We start from the raw sequence: 17,246 nt of genomic DNA, 5'->3' as shown, positions 1-17,246 counted from the left end.
TAGTTAAGTTTATAGTTTGTTAGCTTTTATTTTTGTTTTGCTTGAGGACAAGCAAAAAGCTAAGTTTGGGGGTATTTTGATGAGTCAATATTATATTATATATTTTGCCCTATTCTTAGTATAATTTGGTAATTATTTTGATAGAATTTTGATACTTTGCTTTATATTCTCAATAGGGAAGTGTTATTGGCACTCCAAAAATCTCATTCCACACTCCTCACAAGTGTATTTTTCTTTCCAAATATAGAAAGTTTGGAGTGTAGAATGAGATTTTTGGAGTGCCAATAACAATTCCATTTCAATATAGGACATTCGACTTCCTCTGGAGCAAAATGTGATCAAACAGACGAATTTTGGAGTGATTCAAATTGGAAGACATTCATGTGTCTCTAGGTTTGTTCGTGTCAAAATTTGGGATTTTTTTACCAAGCGGTTATTTTCTGACAATTTATTAAAGAAGCAATGCACGTTTATGGAAAGTGACGTTTCTGGGCTTAAATTGCGTTTTTGGAGCCCAAGATCTTGGATAGGTTCGTGGCCTTCTGGAGAAGTGTTCAGAATAATCCAAGCTTTAAATCTAGCTATTTTGGGCTAGTTTTGGAGCTCATTTGGGTCCAAAACATGGCTTGCAGAATTTTGGGCGAATTTACCAAGTCAATTTAGGATTATATTTCCTATTTTATTTCAATTTATTAGGTTTCCTAGTCTTATTCTAAGACCTTTTACTAGGAGGATTTTAATTAGAGTAGTATAAGTAAGCCTTTGGGCAGACTTAGGGTTTCTCTCGTATGTATGCAATTTTTGGGAGAAGACTTTGGGTAAAGCTTAGACATTTCAAGACTTATACTTTCAAGGTGTTTTCATTCCTTTTCTAGTTTAATAAAACTCTTTTGATTTTAATTATGAATATGCGTAACTAATTTTCTTTTGCTAAGGCGATGCCTTGAGCCTTAGCATAAATATGTAGTTTTTATTTAATTGCTTATGATATTATTCATGCATGCTTTGAATTATTAATCACTATGCTTTAAACTGTCTTTGTGTCTTAATGATTCGCGACCATTAGGATGTTTAGATAAGTAATTGGATGCAATTCGGTCGAAATGCCACTAGAGAATTAAGTATTGCTTCTTGTGATTGATAGTTGTAATTTCACCTAGGGCGAATGCCACGGCTTAGAGGTTGCATGGTTTTTCAAAGGGTTTTCACAAAGCATAATGAGTCATGCATGTTTATATTTAATCTGAATGCCACAGACAGATTGCATGTTTGATATACATTTTAGCTTGAATGCCACAAGTAGAATATATTTTAGGAAAACCTAACCTTCAAAGTTGCATGGATAATTCATATGTAATTAGTAAGGGGATGGCAGAACCCTAGTGTTTTTCCAAATTTGTTTCTCAAAACCTTTTCTCTTTGTTTTTTTTCCTTTCTAATTGGTTATTAGTTGTTTTTCCTAAATTACTTTTATTAAAATTCGTTTGGCTTTTTTATCAAAAATGGTCCCTGAGATTTGCATAACTCCTTACTTTGGTCCCTGAGATTTCAAATCAATAGAAGTGGTTCCTGAGATTGTCCACTATCCACCACTTTGGTCATTCCGTTAAGTGTCCCAGAGCTCTTGGCCAGAAGTTTGGGCAATTTTCAAAGCTTCGTAACTCAATCGTTTCTTAACCAACTTCGACCCATAATTTATCAAAATGAAGATAAGAAAGTGTAGAATAAGATTATACCTATTTGGAAGCCTAATGGTTTCTGGAGATGGTTGGAAAATAGACTAAGTTGACTGGTCCGAGGGAAAACTGAGCAAACTTTAAACGTTCATAACTTCTTCAATAAGCAACAAATTAAGTGATTTAAAAAAGAAAATCATACTTCTAGACGAGACGAAGAGAATGGTACCTTTTTCAAGGGCTAACTCGACGTGGCTTGACCGGAAAACGGCTCAAAAGTGGCTAACTCGAGACCAAGACAGCTACTTTCGAGCCGTTTTTCGGCCAAAGCAAGGAGAGTTAGCCATTAAAAAAGATACCATTCTCTTCGTCTCGTCGAGAAGTATGATTTTCGTTTTTAAATCACTTGATTACGTTGAGTATTGAAGAAGTTATGAACGTTTAAAGTTTGCCCAGTTTCCGGCGGGTTTTCCAGTTTTCCCTCGGACCAGTCAACTTTGAGGCTATTTTCTGACCATCTTTGGAAACCATAGGGTTTCCAAATAGGTATAATCTTATTCTACACTTTCCTATCTTCATTTTGATATATTATGGGTCGAATTTGGTTAAGAAACGATTGAGTTAGGAAGCTTTGAAAATTGCCCAAACTTCCGGCCAAGAGCTCCGGGACACTTAACGGAGTTTTTAACGGAAAGACCAAAATAATGGATGGTGGACAATCTCAGGGACCACTTCTATTGATTTGAAATCTCAGGGACCAAAGTGAAGAGTTATGCAAATCTCAGGGACCATTTTGGCTAAAAAGCCAATTCGTTTTTATTACTTTTAAATTCAAAATCAACCTTTTCCAATCTTTATTTTCAAATAATTAACTAGGATTAGGGTTTTTCATTAATTGTTTTAAATAATCCCTACAGACTACAACTACCTTGTTCTCTTGCAAGTATTTTGTGTGATTTTAACCTCTTTGCGCAGGTACCTAAATATCCCATCATGTGTTACAACCAAACCACCTAAAATGTTCGCCTAGCTTGAGCTCGAAAAATGATCAAGGTCGACCTCATCATGGATGGCCTCGTTTTGGTTGACATGGTAGTATGAAGATCCAAGTTTAAGTGTATTTGTAAATGACTTGGTCCGCTTCAATTTCATGTAATTGGTTAATAGACTTTGTTATTAGCTAGGAGGCACATTTGACTTATTCTGCTATTCTACTTGAACCTAACGAGAAAAAACTTGTTCTTAGCTAGGAGAAACTTCTTCTATGCATGAACAAGGAGAGTAGTGGCGTGACCCGGTCCATTATTTTAAGGGAAAATTGGAGAATAAGAGCCCCAAGTCTCAATGGTGGTGTCTCTGGTCTGAGCTGAGATGGTTAGTAGCCGGCCACATTAATAGTGTTGCATGCTTCGTCGTCCTCCTTTTTGTATTTTCTGATCAGACCCAAATGAGTGGATCAGACGACATACTAATAAGGTGGTGGTGGTGGGAATCGGTAGTATAAATGCTGACCCAAAGAGAAATTTAGGTGCCCTGATCAATTTTGGAGCGAGGTGGTTTGGAGGAAGGCATTTGCTTGTTTGAAGTGGATTGGAGAAGCAGATTGTTTGTTGTTTTGGACGAATCGAGCAGATCATTTTGTTTGAGGTGTCGAATGATTTTATCATGATCTCTGTGTTACAATAAGTTTAAACTCTCTTTTGTATTTGATGGTTGGTAGGAAGAGCAGATGTGGCTTGACAGAGCATTAATTTTCTAGGCCCAGCAGATTTAGTTTTCGATAAGACTTGTGGCTGCAACTTTTGGTGGTCGGGTTCGGCTCCGATATGCTGCTGGAACCAATTTTTTCTTCTCTTTTGGTTGATACGGTGTTCTTATGGCAATAAGGTTAGGTTCGTTCTTTTGTTGCCTTTTTGCTCTTATCGAAGGTGGTCATGATAATTTTGTTGAATCGAATGATATATTATATTTATATATGTTCATTTTTCGATTGTTCAAACTGCAAGTGAGAGCTCGACCCACAAAGAAAAAAAAAAAAAAAACCTTCCAAGTAAGAGATTTAGGGATAAATAACACATATCATTGTTGTATTAAAATTATGCTCAAAACATCCCTCAGAGTCGGAAGGGGACTGGTTGTATAGGAAGATTGGTACATCATTGTTGAAATAGTCAAAAGTCTAGTTGTTAGGGTTCCTTTATTCTAGGCTTTATTTCTAGACATGCTAATAACCCTCCTATACTTGAGGGACAAGTTGTTTTCTGTTTAACCTAGTCACTCACCATGATTTTAGGTCCTGTATAATCGTGGGTTGTTATTTGATTTCCTGTTTGATGTAAGGCTATTTAATAGCCGAAGTTGTTTGTTTCAAGCTAATAAGAATTCTCCCGAGTATACCAATGCTTTCATACTTTGCATTCTCAAAACTCTTAGTGACCTAGTTCAGTTCCAACATCTGGTATCAGAGCCCTATCACGGGGCCTGACCAAACCTGGTGTCAGTGTGAGAGAACAAAAACATGACGTCTGAGAGTAGCTTTGTACAACCTGCCATCCCAAGGTTCGATGGGCACTATGATCACTGGAGTATGCTAATGGAGAACTTTCTGCGTTCCAAAGAATATTGGAACTTGGTGGAGACAGGAATCACTGCAGGAGCAGGAGGGGCAGAATCTAGTGACTTGTAGAAGAAGGCGCTGGAGGAGCAGAAATTGAAAGACTTGAAGGCCAAGAACTATTTGTTCCAGGCCATTGATTGTGCGATTTTAGAAACAATCTTGAAAAAGGAAACTGCGAAGGATATATGGGATTCCTTGAAGCAGAAGTATCAGGGAACAGCACATGTGAAACGTGCTCAACTGCAGGCACTTCGAAAGGAGTTTGAAGTACTGCATATGAAGGCTGGAGAAACTGTGAATGAATATTTTGGAAGAACGCTTGTTATAGCCAATAAGATGAGGCTTCATGGAGAAAGAATAAAGGATGTGGTAATCATTGAAAAAATTTTGAGGTCCATGACTTCAAAAATATGATTATGTTGTTTGCTCGATTGAAAAGTCGAATGACTTGGATGCTTTATCCATTGATGAACTCCAGAGCAGCCTTCTTGTGCATGAACAAAGAGTCAGTCGGCAAGTTGTGGATGAACAAGCTCTTCAAGTCACTTATGGAATTCAACAAGGAGGAAGAGGCGGTGGTCGTGGCTCATACCATAGAAGAGGAAGAGGAAAAGGTAGATTTGGGTTCGACAAATCTATCATTGAATGCTACAACTGTTATGAGCTAGGGCATTTTCAATGGTAATGTCCAAAGAAAGGAAGAAATGTTGCTGATGGTGCAAGTGGATGTTAAGGGAACTGAGAAGGAGTACACTTGGTTCCTGGATTCTGGATGTAGTAATCATATGAGTGGCAGCGAGGAAGTATTTATCGAGATGGATGACAGTTTCAGAGAATCAGTAAAGCTAGGAAATGACTCCAGTCTCAGTGTGAAGGGCAAGGGCAAGGTGCGAATAGAGGTGTATGGGATCGTGCATGTTGTTACAGGAGTCTTCTTTGTACCTAAGTTAAAGAATAATCTGTTGAGCATTGGTCAACTGCAAGAGAGGGGACTTGTTGTGCTCATGCAACATGGAAAGTGCAAGATCTTTCATCCTGAGAAAGGTCTAATTCTTGAGACTGAGATGACGTGCAATAGGATGTTTGCCTTGGTTGTTTGTTACTCACTGAAGGAACAAAAAAGTCTCACCATAACAACCACTGATCAAGCGACTCTTTGGCACTGACGGTATGGGCATTTGAGCTGGAATGGACTGAAAGTGCTGCAACAAAAGAATATGGTTGAAGGGTTACCAAAGTTCAAAGCGTCTCAGAAAGTGTGTGAAGATTGTCTTGTGGGAAAACAGCACCGTGACTCTTTTCCATGGGAAAGTATATGGAGAGCCTCCAAGATATTACAATTGATACATGCTGACATATGTGGCCCGATAAGTCCAGTCTCAAATAGCAAGGAGAGGTATCTCATCACTTTTATTGATGATTTTAGTAGAAGAACGTGGGTTTATTTTCTGGTGGAGAAATCAGAAGCCTTTGCTACGTTCAAAACTTATAAAGCTAGAGTGGAGAAGGAAACAGGAGCGTTCATAAGAGCCTTAAGGACATATCGAGAAGGTGAGTTCACGTCACATGAATTCACAAGTCTCTACAGTGAGAATGGCATTCACAGACAGTTGACGGCTGCCTACACACCTCAACAAAACGGCGTAGCTGAAAGGAAGAATCGAACTATCATGAATATGGTTCGGTGCATGCTATCAGAGAAGTAAATTCCAAAAACTTTCTGGCCCGAAGCAGTGAACTGGGCAGTGCATGTATTGAATCGAAGTCCAACTCTTGCCGTAAAAAGCAAGACACCTGAAGAAGCTTGGAGTGGGCACAAACCATCGGTGGATCACTTTAGAGTCTTTGGATGTGTATCTCACGTGCATGCACCTGATAGCAAAAAAGTGAAACTTGATGACAAAAGCCTCAAATGCATACTGTTATGGGTAAGTGAGGAATCCAAAGCTTATAGACTGTTTGATCTCATCTCACAGAAAATTATTGTAAGTCGAGATGTGGTTTTTGAGGAAGATGAATAATGGAATTGGGATGACATTCATGAGTAGGCTATCTTAACTGATCTTGAATGGGAAACTGATGAAGAAACAATCATAGAAGATGAAGAAGGATCTGGAGCTATTGAAGATATGGGAACCAATGAGTCTCATGGTAATGATTCATTTGACAGTGCATCTCAAGAAGGACGAACTCGAAGACCACCAATCTGGATGAGAGATTATGAAACTGGCGAGGGTCTCTCTGATGAAGAAAGTGTAAACTTGGCTCACCTAGCCTTGTTTACTAATGGTGATCCAACAACTTATTACGATGCCGTGAAGAGTGAGAAGTGGAGACAAGCAATGGATCGATAAATAGAAGCTATAGAGAAGAATGATACGTGGGAGTTGACTGATCTGCCATCGGGGGGAAAAACTATTGGAGTGAAGTGGGTTTTCAAGACAAAACTGAATGAAAATGGGGAGGTGGACAAGTACAAGGCTCGACTTGTTGCAAAGGGATATAGTCAACAATATGGAGTTGATTTCTCTGAGGTGTTTGCACCAGTGGCTCGACTGGATACAATACGAGTGGTCATTTCTCTTACTGCACAAAAGAGTTGGAAGATTTACCAACTCGACGTCAAATCAGCTTTTTTGCACGATGCAATTGATGAGGAAGTGTTTGTTGAACAACCACCTGGTTATGAACATAAGGGGAGTGAGTCCAAGGTATATCGTCTCAAAAAGGCACTCTATAGACTCAAGTAGGCTCCACGGGCATGGTACAGTCGAATAGAGTCGTACTTCATCAAGGAAGGTTTCAATAAATGTCCCTACGAGCATACACTGTTCATTAAGGCAGCAAATGAAGGTAAAACTTTAATTGTATGCCTCTATGTTGATGATCTTATATTCACTGGAAATGATGAGTCATTGTTTGAGCAATTTAAAAGGTCCATGATGGATGAGTTTGACATGACTGATCTCGGACAAATGAGGTATTTTCTTGGCATAGAAGTGGTGCAGACAACGGATGGAATATTCATCAATCAACGAAAGTATGCACAGGAAGTGTTGGAAAGGTTTGATATAGATCAATGCAACTCAGTGCACAACCCTGTTGTTCCTGGCTTTAAACTAACTCGTGACGAAGAGGGGGTGAAGGTTGATAGCACGCTTTATAAACAGATGGTAGGAAGTCTCATGTACTTAACAGTTACACGTCCTGATCTTATGTTCACTGTAAGTTTGATTAGTAGGTATATGGAGCATCCTACTGAGACTCATCTAATGGCAGCTAAAAGGATTTTAAGGTACGTGAAAGGCACCATTGGTTTTGGGGTGTTTTACAAGAAGGGAGGAGATAAAGAGCTTATTGGCTACACGGACAGTGACTATGCCGGTGATCAAGATGACAGAAAAAGCACTTCAGGTTATGTTTTTATGATGAATTCAGGTGCAGTGTCATGGTCTTCGAAGAAACAACCAGTGGTTACTCTCTCTACTACTGAAGCAGAGTTTATAGCTGCAGCTTCAAGTGCATGTCAAGTGGTGTGGTTAAGAAGAATTCTGGGGAGTTTAAGTTTGAGGCAAAGTGATCCAACGGTAGTTTATTGTGATAATGTCTCAACCATTAAACTTTCAAAGAATCCGATAATGCATGGTCGCAGTAAACACATAGATGTTCGGTTTCATTTCCTTCGAGATCTTGTCAAAGATGGAGTTGTGGAGCTGTTACAGTGTTCTACTTAAGAACAGATTGCAGACATCATGACAAAGCCGTTAAAGCTTGAAGTGTTTTTGAAGATGCGAGAGTTAATGGGTGTTCGTGAATACCCTGGAATAAACTGAATATCAATGGTATTCAGTTTAAGGGAGGATGTTGAAATAGTCAAAAGTCTAGTTGTTAGGGTTCCTTTATTCTAGGCTTTATTCCTGGACATGCTAATAACCCTCCTATACTTGAGGGACAAGTTGTTTTCTGTTTAACCTAGTCACTCACCATGATTTTGGGTCCTGTATAATCGTGGGTTGTTATTTGATTTCCTGTTTGATGTAAGGCTATTTAATAGCCGAAGTTGTTTGTTTCAAGCTAATAAGAATTCTCCCGAGTATACCAGTGCTTTCATACTTTGCATTCTCAAAACTCTTAGTGACCTAGTTCAGTTCCTACAATCATTACATAAGCAAATCAAACCATGATCTTCTTATTTATTTAATATTAGATTTCATATAATTTGTGTGTCGTTTTGATTAACTGTTATTGTACCAAAACTGTTTCTGAAGATAATCAACCACATTATCGTCCACCTGGAATGCCTTGGCCAAAACATCAGGGTTGATGGGAGGGTTGGATCCGAAGACTGCATTCGCAATGGTGATCACTCCTGGGTTCTGGCTGCTGAGACCGGCTATGGCCAAAGCATTGGTTTTTCCGACATTGAGTTGGAAGTGAATGAGACCGATTGGGAATACAAACACATCTCCCTTGTACAACACTTTGGTGAACAGCCGATTGCCGTCGCCATTGGATGTGACAAATCCGACGTAGAGTGAGCCTTCCACGACTATGAGGATCTCCGTGGCACGAGGGTGAGTGTGAGGAGGATTGAGGCCATTTGGTGCAAAGTCTACACGAGCAAAGGATATGCCGAGAGTGTTGAGTCCGGGTATATTATCCACGTTCGCCGCCGTAACAATTGAACCGACCGGATTCAATGTGTTTCCGGGGTACCGAAGCTTGTCAGAGAAGAAATCATTTGCTGATGCAAGTTTTGGGTCCTTGCAGAACTTCCCGTTCACAAACACTGCTCGCAATGATACACACAAGCAAATTAAATCTTTTTTATGTACGTAGGTGTTGTACATGCATGGATGATGAGCCATCAGCCATGCAAAATCATATAGTTAGGGTTTAGGCCTTGCTATTTCCTACGTACTCTCTGTACTGAATCGAATCTTAATTAAGGATATTGTTTTTACATAATTAAACATATAAGTATACGTACCAGCAGAATCGGTGTTATTAATTGCTACGCAAAAGTCCTGAAGAGGATCGGGATCAGAGGCAAAGGCAAGGAGGGTGGCGAATGCTAATACTGACAGGGCAGCAGCAGTTACAGGGAAATGAACTCCTTTCATCTCTAGCTATAGTCTATAGGGGATTAGCAAGGACGTGGAACTTGTATTTAACTAGATGATCTGATGATGAGTTGGTTCGAGATGGATGAAAATTATGCATGGGGACACTTCTGTATTTATAGATTAGCAAGAGAGACTGATGATGAACTGGTCTTGGATTTTCCCTGTGGGTAATCGAAGCAGGTAAAGACTTGGATTAATTTTTAGAAGCAGGTAAAGACTTGGATACTTTTAGAAGCAGCTAGCGACTTGGTTGTAGTTACTCCTCATTGAATTGGTCTTGGATTAAATTTAATATTAATTTGTACCAATTCCTTTCGCAATAAACCACTGACCATATATACCACATTTTTGCAGGTGATCCATTATCGTAATAATAAAATCTGCGTTACACTTAGGTTTGAACTCTCTATCCTTTTAGTGTAATTTAAATATTATTTTAAAATCGAAAAATTGTATTGCATTTCTTTTGTTCGTTAGAAATTTTGATGAAAATTAAATTTGTTACACTAAAACATGCATGCATGTATAGGTGTTTTCAGTAACTAATTAAATTGATCTCGAGAACCGGAAATTATATATATACTAAAAGAGAAAAAAAGCCTAAAACACTGTTCCTTCGCCAGTGTTATGCCTTTTTAGCCCACGAGTTTGCTCTGTAAATTTAGGTTTTTGTGTGTTTTATACAGTGAAATGGCATTTTTGACCCTGGGTGTCCAATAGAAGTCTCCCAACTTCTTCCTTAGAAATCGCAAAGATCAAAAAGGAAAAAACTGTGCTCTGCAAATATATACAAACAAAGTATCATGTGGTAGAGAGTGAGGCTAAGGAGTATGTAAAATACCCAATACTTGGCCTCGATAGAGATCCAACATGCCTAGGATGCCAATTGGGGGAGGGGAAGTGAGGGAGGGTAGTAGATTTGGCATCCAATTCTGATCAGAGCCCGTCTATCCGAGTGCCTGGTGGAATGGGGATGGAGTATCCCAGCTAAGGAGGAGGGAGGAAGGAAAATTAAAAGATAAAAAGCAATAAAAGTAGGTAAAAGACGCCAGATAAGGGGCATGAAGCCCATATTTGATACAAACTCAGGGGATAGTTAAGACTCGACTTAGGAAAATTGTGATAAACTCAGGGAGAATCAGGAATAAACGAAAAGAGCCTGAGAAGGGGAGAGGAAAAAGGGGGAGGGGGATGAGGCATAGGAAGTAAGAGAGGAGGAAGAAGATGGAAAAGGCAAAGGAGGGAAGGAGTAGCGGGCTGTCGCCTACCCCAAGCAAGAGCAAGTGGCAGCGGCTGAAACTTGAAGCTGGAGATGAGGCTGTGGATTTGGGCTTCTAGAGAGAGAAAGAATGTCATTTTTCTTACTTTTCTTATTTGCATTTTTTCCAACTTGCAAATAATGTATTTTCGTTGTAGAAATTTCATAATTAGAGCTGTCCAATATCTTAATCTTCATTTGAAGATCATCTTTACAAAAAACATTCAAATTCGAATTGTTACATTCGAATCGAATTGTTTAGTTGTCCTAATATATCAAATAGTTGGACGATTTAATATTACGAATATGCTGCTTAGTACCTACACTATGAACTTATTTGGTACATCAAGACAACTAAATGATTTTGGAATATGAATGATTTTTTGTATAGTAATCTTCAAGTAAAGATTAAGATATTAGACGGTTTCAGTTACAAACTTTTTACGGCGATGATACATTATTTGCAAGTAAAAGAATGAGTTCATTCCTCCAAATAGGAATGCAAGTATCAAAATAGGTATCAGTAGCTAAGCCAATTGAAGCATTCCAACGTAATCCTCTCTCTACGGACAGTGGAATTGGTTTTCTCAAACACACTAATTAATATTCATGTTGACAACGGAAGGGAACTCTCGTTGACAATACACAATTATATATAAACATTCCGCAAATTTTGATCTTGTCAAATTTCCACTTGCACCGTAGAAAGAAAGTTTTATTTATTTATTTTTTATCTATTTTTATTTTTTTGTGTTTTTGTCAACTGATACATTTGTTAGATTAGATAATATTATGGAGCTGACAGGGTTCGAATCCACGCAGTGGTGCAAATGCATTACAAAAGCAAAGCTCATTTGGTTAAATCTGAACTGCTTACTCGTGAAAAACAATGTGTAAAGGAGAATTTCCCTCGTAGTATTCTTGTAGTTAGAGTTACTTATGTTTCATTAATTGGGCAACGAATATGGTTGTCGTTAAACGTGGTAGAATACGTTATGAAATGAGCGGAGTAGCAGAGAATATAGCTGGACGGAAGTTTGGCCCAAATCTAAGCGGGTATAGGCCCCAATAAGTGTCCAATGCAGATGAGATTTATCATGTAAGTCCAAGTAAATCATAAGTGAACACTAAGAAAGTTCTTGCTACAATTTATTGCTGCATGCTTCGTCGTCCTTCTTTTTGTATTTTCTGATCAGACCCAAATGAATGGCTCAGACGACATACTAATAAGGTGGTGGTGGTGGGTATTGGTAGTATGCTGACCCAAAGAGAAATTTAGGTGCCCTGATCAATTTTGAGGCGAGGTGGTTTGGAGGAACACATTTGCTTGCTTGAAGTGGATTGGAGAAGCAGATTGTTTGTTGTTTTGGACGAGTCGAGCAGATCATTTTGGGGTGTGGAATGATTTTATCATGATATCGGTGTTACAATAAGTTTAAAATCTCTTTTGTATTTGGTGGTTGGTAGGAAGAGCAGAATAGCAGATGTGGTTTGACAAAGCATACATTTTCTAGGCCGAGCAGATCTACTGATTTAGTTTTCGATAAGACTTGTGGCTGCTACTCTTGTTGGTCGGGTTCGGCTCGGATAGGCTGCTGGAACCCTTCTTTTTCTTCTCTTTTGGTTGATACGGTGTTCTCATGGCAATAAGGTGAGGTTCGTTCTTTTGTTGCCCTTTTGCTCTTATCGAAGGTGGTTATGATAATTTTGTTGAATCGAATGATATATTATATTTATTTATGTTCATTTTTCGATTGTTCAAACTGCAAGTGAGAGCTCGACCCACGAAAAAAAAACCTTCCAAGTAAGAGATTTAGGGATAAATAACACACATCACTGTTGTATTAAAATTATGCTCAAAACATCCCTCGGAGTCGGAAGGAGACTGGCTGTATAGGAAGATTGGTACATCATTACATAAGCAAATCAAACCATGATCTTCTTATTTATTTAATATTAGACTTCACATAATTTGTGAGTCGTTTTGATTAACTGTTATTGTACCAAAACTGTTTCTGAAGATAATCAACCACATTATCGTCCACCTGGAATGCCTTGGCCAAAACATCAGGGTTGATGGGAGGGTTGGATCCGAAGACTGCGTTCGCAATGGTGATCACTCCTGGGTTCTGGCTGCTGAGACCGGCGATGGCCAAAGCGTTGGTTTTTCCGACATTAAGTTGGAAGTGAATGAGACCGATTGGGAATACAAACACATCTCCCTTGTACAACACCTTAGTGAACAGCCGATTGCCGTCGCCATTGGATGTGACAAATCCGACGTAGAGTGAACCTTCCAAGACTATGAGGATCTCCGTGGCTCGAGGGTGAGTGTGAGGAGGGTTGAGGCCATTTGGTGCAAAGTCTACGCGAGCAAAGGATATGCCGAGAGTGTTGAGTCCGGGTATATCATCCACGTTTGCCGCCGTGACAATTGAACCGACCGGATTCGATGTGTTTCCGGGGTACCGGAGCTTGTCAGAGAAGAAATCGTTTGCTGATGCAAGTTTTGGGTTCTTGCAGAACTTCCCGTTCACGAACACTGCTCGCAATGGAACACACAAACAAATTAATTAATCTTTTTATGTACGTCCGTGTTGGACATGCATGGATGATGAACCATCAGCCATGCAAAATCATATAGTTAGGCTTCTAGCTATTACCTACGTACTCTCTTTATTTACTGAATGAAATTTTACTTGACACAAAATAACATATAATTAATTTATAGAACAGAAGAACAATCTTAATTAATGAATTGTATTTACATAATTGAAACATAAAATTATACGTACCAGCAGAATCGGTGTTATTAATTGCTACGCAAAAGTCCTGAAGAGGACTGGGATCAGAGGCGGAGGCAAGGAGGGTGGCGAATGCTAATACTAAAAGGGCAACAGCAGTTACAGGGAAATTAACTCCTTTCATCGCTAGCTATGTATAGTCTATAGGGGATTATCGTATAGATTAGCAAGGACTTGGAACTTGTACTTAACTAGATGATCAGTTGCTTTGAGAAGGATGAAAATTATGTATGGGGATACTTGTCTATTTATAGATTAGCAAGAGAGACTGATGATGAACTGGTCTTGGATTTTCCCTGTAGATAATTGAAGCACGTAAAGGCTTGGATTAATTTTTAGAAGCAGGTAAAGACTTGGATCATTTTAGAAGCAGCTAAAGACTTGGTTGTAATTACAACTTAATTGAACTGGTCTTGCCGTCTTGGATTAAAATTTAATATTAATTTGTACCATTTCTTTTCGCAATAAGCCACTGACCATATCGCATTTTTTCATATGGTCGATTATCCTAATATTGCATTTTTTGCATTTCTTTTGTTCGTTAGAAATTTTGATAAAAATTAAGCTTGTACACTAACACATGCATGCACGAGGATGGGGGCCTAGTTGCAGTGGCACTAGAGCCAAAGAAACTCCCACCTCACCCAAGTTCGATTCCCCCACCCCCACGCTTAAATAATGACAAAAAAATAAATAAAAAAAAAAACATGCATGCACGTATAGGTGTTTTCAGTAGGTTAATTATAGTAACACTCCGCAAGTTTATTGTGTTTTCATAAAACTTTCTTACGTTTGAAATACTACACTCATACTCCCTTAAGTTTTAATTTAGTTTCACATAATCTCTTTTGGTCAAAAAATCATCTTAGTAGGACAAATCTACCCTTATAATTACTTACAAACCAAAATGAAAATAAAAAACCTTTATAAATAAAAAGAAAAAGAAATCAAATTAGAAATTAATAAAACATTAAAACAAACTAATTTTTTTTGATAGAATCTCACATCTTCTCCTCCTCCATCTTTTCCTCCCTTGAATCCAAACATCTAACTTCCCTTAGTTTTTTCACTGCGGACCCACAGACAATCACCATCTACCCTTTCCCCAACTCATTCCCAGCAACAACCTTGGTTCGTATGTGCTAATTTAGGGTTTTGGAATGCTTCGTAAATATATGATACAAGAAAAGAATAAAACTAATAACCCCTATCCTGATTACAAGGTGTCAAATCCTACTATAATGAGGAGTCAACTGACGCCAACCTCAAGGAGTTTTGTAAAAACACTGTAAAACTTAAAGATGTTTATGCAATTAACCCAAACAGTAACTAATTAAATCGATCCTAACTAAGATAGCCGGAAATAAAAACTACAAAACAAGAATAAAAAAAGGCCGATCAACCATGCATTTAACAGTTGAAATTAGAAGCTACTTATGTTAGAATTTTCAAGCACATAAATAATTTGACTAAGTTCCATTATTTGGTGTTTCAATATACAATATATAATTTTGCTTGAAAAAGAAGAAGCGAAGAATATCCGGCTAAGGGTACCTTTAATAAGGAAGCCCTTAAGGGTAGGGATCTTTATATTTATATAAAAATAAGAATTAGTTATGGGGTCCACACCATATCGAACTTTAACAATCTAAATCGTCTATTTTTCAAGTTGCATCTCATAGATCATCCTTACAAAATATTAGCCAAATCAAAAATATTTAGGACATCTAATTGAGATCAAAAGAATTAACGAACACTTTGTTATATAAGAAACAATGAAATTTTATCTTGATAATTAAATAGGCAAATGATTTTGGATTGAATTGAATTTTTGCAAAGAATATCAATAAATCGAGACTTACAAAATAAACGGTTCAGATCATTAAAGTTCTATGTTGAGTGAGCCATACGAAAAATTTTTAGGTGTGCCGGGTACACCAAATTTTTTTGGTGTACCCTCACTCATTAGAATTTTTTTGGTGTACAAAAAGTGAGGGTGCACCAAATTTTTTTGGTGCACCCTCACCATTATGAGCGAGGGTACACCAAATTTTTTTGGTGTGCCGGGTACACCGAAAAATCCCTCGAGCCATACACCTAATCCTCTTTTTTCTTTTTTTCTTTTTTAATGGAGATTCCTTTGCATTAGGGGTCTGCCTTTAATAAAGGTCTATCTATTAGGTATATAAAATATACTTATTTATAAAACGAGGAAGATGTAGAGGAAATGAGTTAAACTAGTACCAAAGAGTTGTTAGAAGGAGGGAAAATCTGGTCAAACGACGTACACAATATTAAAAGAATAATACTTGTTTTTTTTTTTCAACTTGCGAATAATGTGTTTTTCTTTAGGAGGACGGAAAATCTGGTCAAACGATGTACACAATATTAAAAGAATAATACTTGTCTTTTTTTTCAACTTGCAAATAATGTATTTTTGTTGTAGATATTTTATAATCAGAATTGTTCAATATCTTAACCTTTGTTTGAAGATTATTTCTACAAAAAAACATTCGAATTAGAAATCTTTAATTATCCAAATGTATCAAATAATTAGACAGTTTATCACGAATATTCTATTTGGTACCTACACTATGAACTTATTTGGTACATCTAAACAACTAAACCATTTCGAATATGAATGATTTTTTTGTAGGGATAATCTCCAAGTAAAAGTTAAGATATTGGATAGTTCGGTTACAAAAAATTTTACGATGAGTATACGTTATTTGCAAGTGAAAGAATGAGTTCATTTCTCCAAATGGAAATGCAAGTATTAAAAAAGGTATAAGTAGCTAAGCCAATTGAAGTATTCCAACGTAATCCTCTCTCTACGAATAATGGAATTGGTTTTCTCAAACACACTAATTAATATTATTGTTGACAACGGAAGGGAACTCACGTTGACAATACATAATTATATATAAACATTCCGCAAATTTTGATCTTGTCAAATTCCACTTGCACCGTAGAAAGAAAGTTTTATTTTTTTATTTTTTTTATCAAATAATATATTTGTTAGATTAGATAACATTAGAGAGCTGACAAGATCCAAACTCATGTAGTGGCACATGCAATACAAAAGGAAAGTTCATTTGGTTAAATCTCAACTGCTTGCTCATGAAAAACAATGAGTAAAGGAGAATTTCCCTTCTAGTAATCTTGTAGTTAGTGGTACTTATGTTTCATTAATTGGACAACGAATATAGTTGTCGTTAAACCCGGTAGAATACTTTATGAAATGAGCAAAGTAGCAAAAAATTTAGTTAGACAGAAGTTTGGCCCAAATCTAGGTGGGTATAGGCCCAAATAAGTATCCAGTGCAAACGAAATTCTCATGTAAGTCTAAGTAAATCACAAGTGAACACTCAAAAAGTTCTTGCTACACTTTATTCTTAACTAACAAACTTGGTAAAAACATTAAAATTACAGATCTCTTTCACTAAGGCCACCGGATCAAGTGATCCGGACTTTTCAAATTTCATCTAACGGCTCACCGGTTTCGATTCTTTAAAAGCTATAATAATTTTTTGTTGTTGGATGAATTTTGTGTTGTATGAAATTACCTCTTTGTATCCAAGAATTATCAAGTTGAATATAGAATGAGTATTACTATAAGGTATGAAATTTCAAGTAAATTTCTGAAAAGGAAATATCATAACTTCCAATTAATTAGTGGTAAATATGTTTGGTAATGGTACCAGCATGGCTGGTCACACCCAAAGGGTGTGATGCTTACGATTTGCGAATAATTAATTTGGAATA

General features: G+C 37.5%; 2 protein-coding genes across 2 annotated transcripts; both read right to left on the bottom strand.

Annotated features, from left to right (window-relative positions):
• Positions 1–8,458: 8,458 nt before the first annotated feature.
• On the bottom strand, positions 8,459–9,484 carry LOC103941350 (germin-like protein subfamily 1 member 13). Its single transcript, XM_009351541.3, has 2 exons — positions 9,284–9,484; positions 8,459–9,082 (listed from the first exon to the last, which is right to left on the bottom strand). The coding sequence occupies exons 1-2, from the start codon at positions 9,414–9,416 to the stop codon at positions 8,529–8,531; spliced, it is 687 nt and encodes a 228-aa protein (XP_009349816.1). The 5' UTR covers positions 9,417–9,484; the 3' UTR covers positions 8,459–8,528.
• Positions 9,485–12,497: 3,013 nt separating this feature from the next.
• LOC125478908 (germin-like protein subfamily 1 member 17) lies at positions 12,498–13,678 on the bottom strand. Its single transcript, XM_048587720.1, has 2 exons — positions 13,473–13,678; positions 12,498–13,219 (listed from the first exon to the last, which is right to left on the bottom strand). Exons 1-2 carry the CDS (start codon positions 13,603–13,605, stop codon positions 12,666–12,668), a joined length of 687 nt encoding a protein of 228 aa, XP_048443677.1. The 5' UTR covers positions 13,606–13,678; the 3' UTR covers positions 12,498–12,665.
• Between the last annotated feature and the right edge of the window lie 3,568 nt (positions 13,679–17,246).

Source organism: the organism of the source record quoted next, unplaced genomic scaffold (genome assembly GCF_019419815.1).
Source record: "Pyrus x bretschneideri cultivar Hongxiangsu unplaced genomic scaffold, Pyrus_bretschneideri_v1 Contig27, whole genome shotgun sequence".
NCBI classification, from domain to species: domain Eukaryota; kingdom Viridiplantae; phylum Streptophyta; class Magnoliopsida; order Rosales; family Rosaceae; genus Pyrus; species Pyrus x bretschneideri.
The sequence above is the reverse complement of the archived record's forward strand: the minus strand, read 5'-3'. Positions and strand labels throughout refer to the sequence as shown.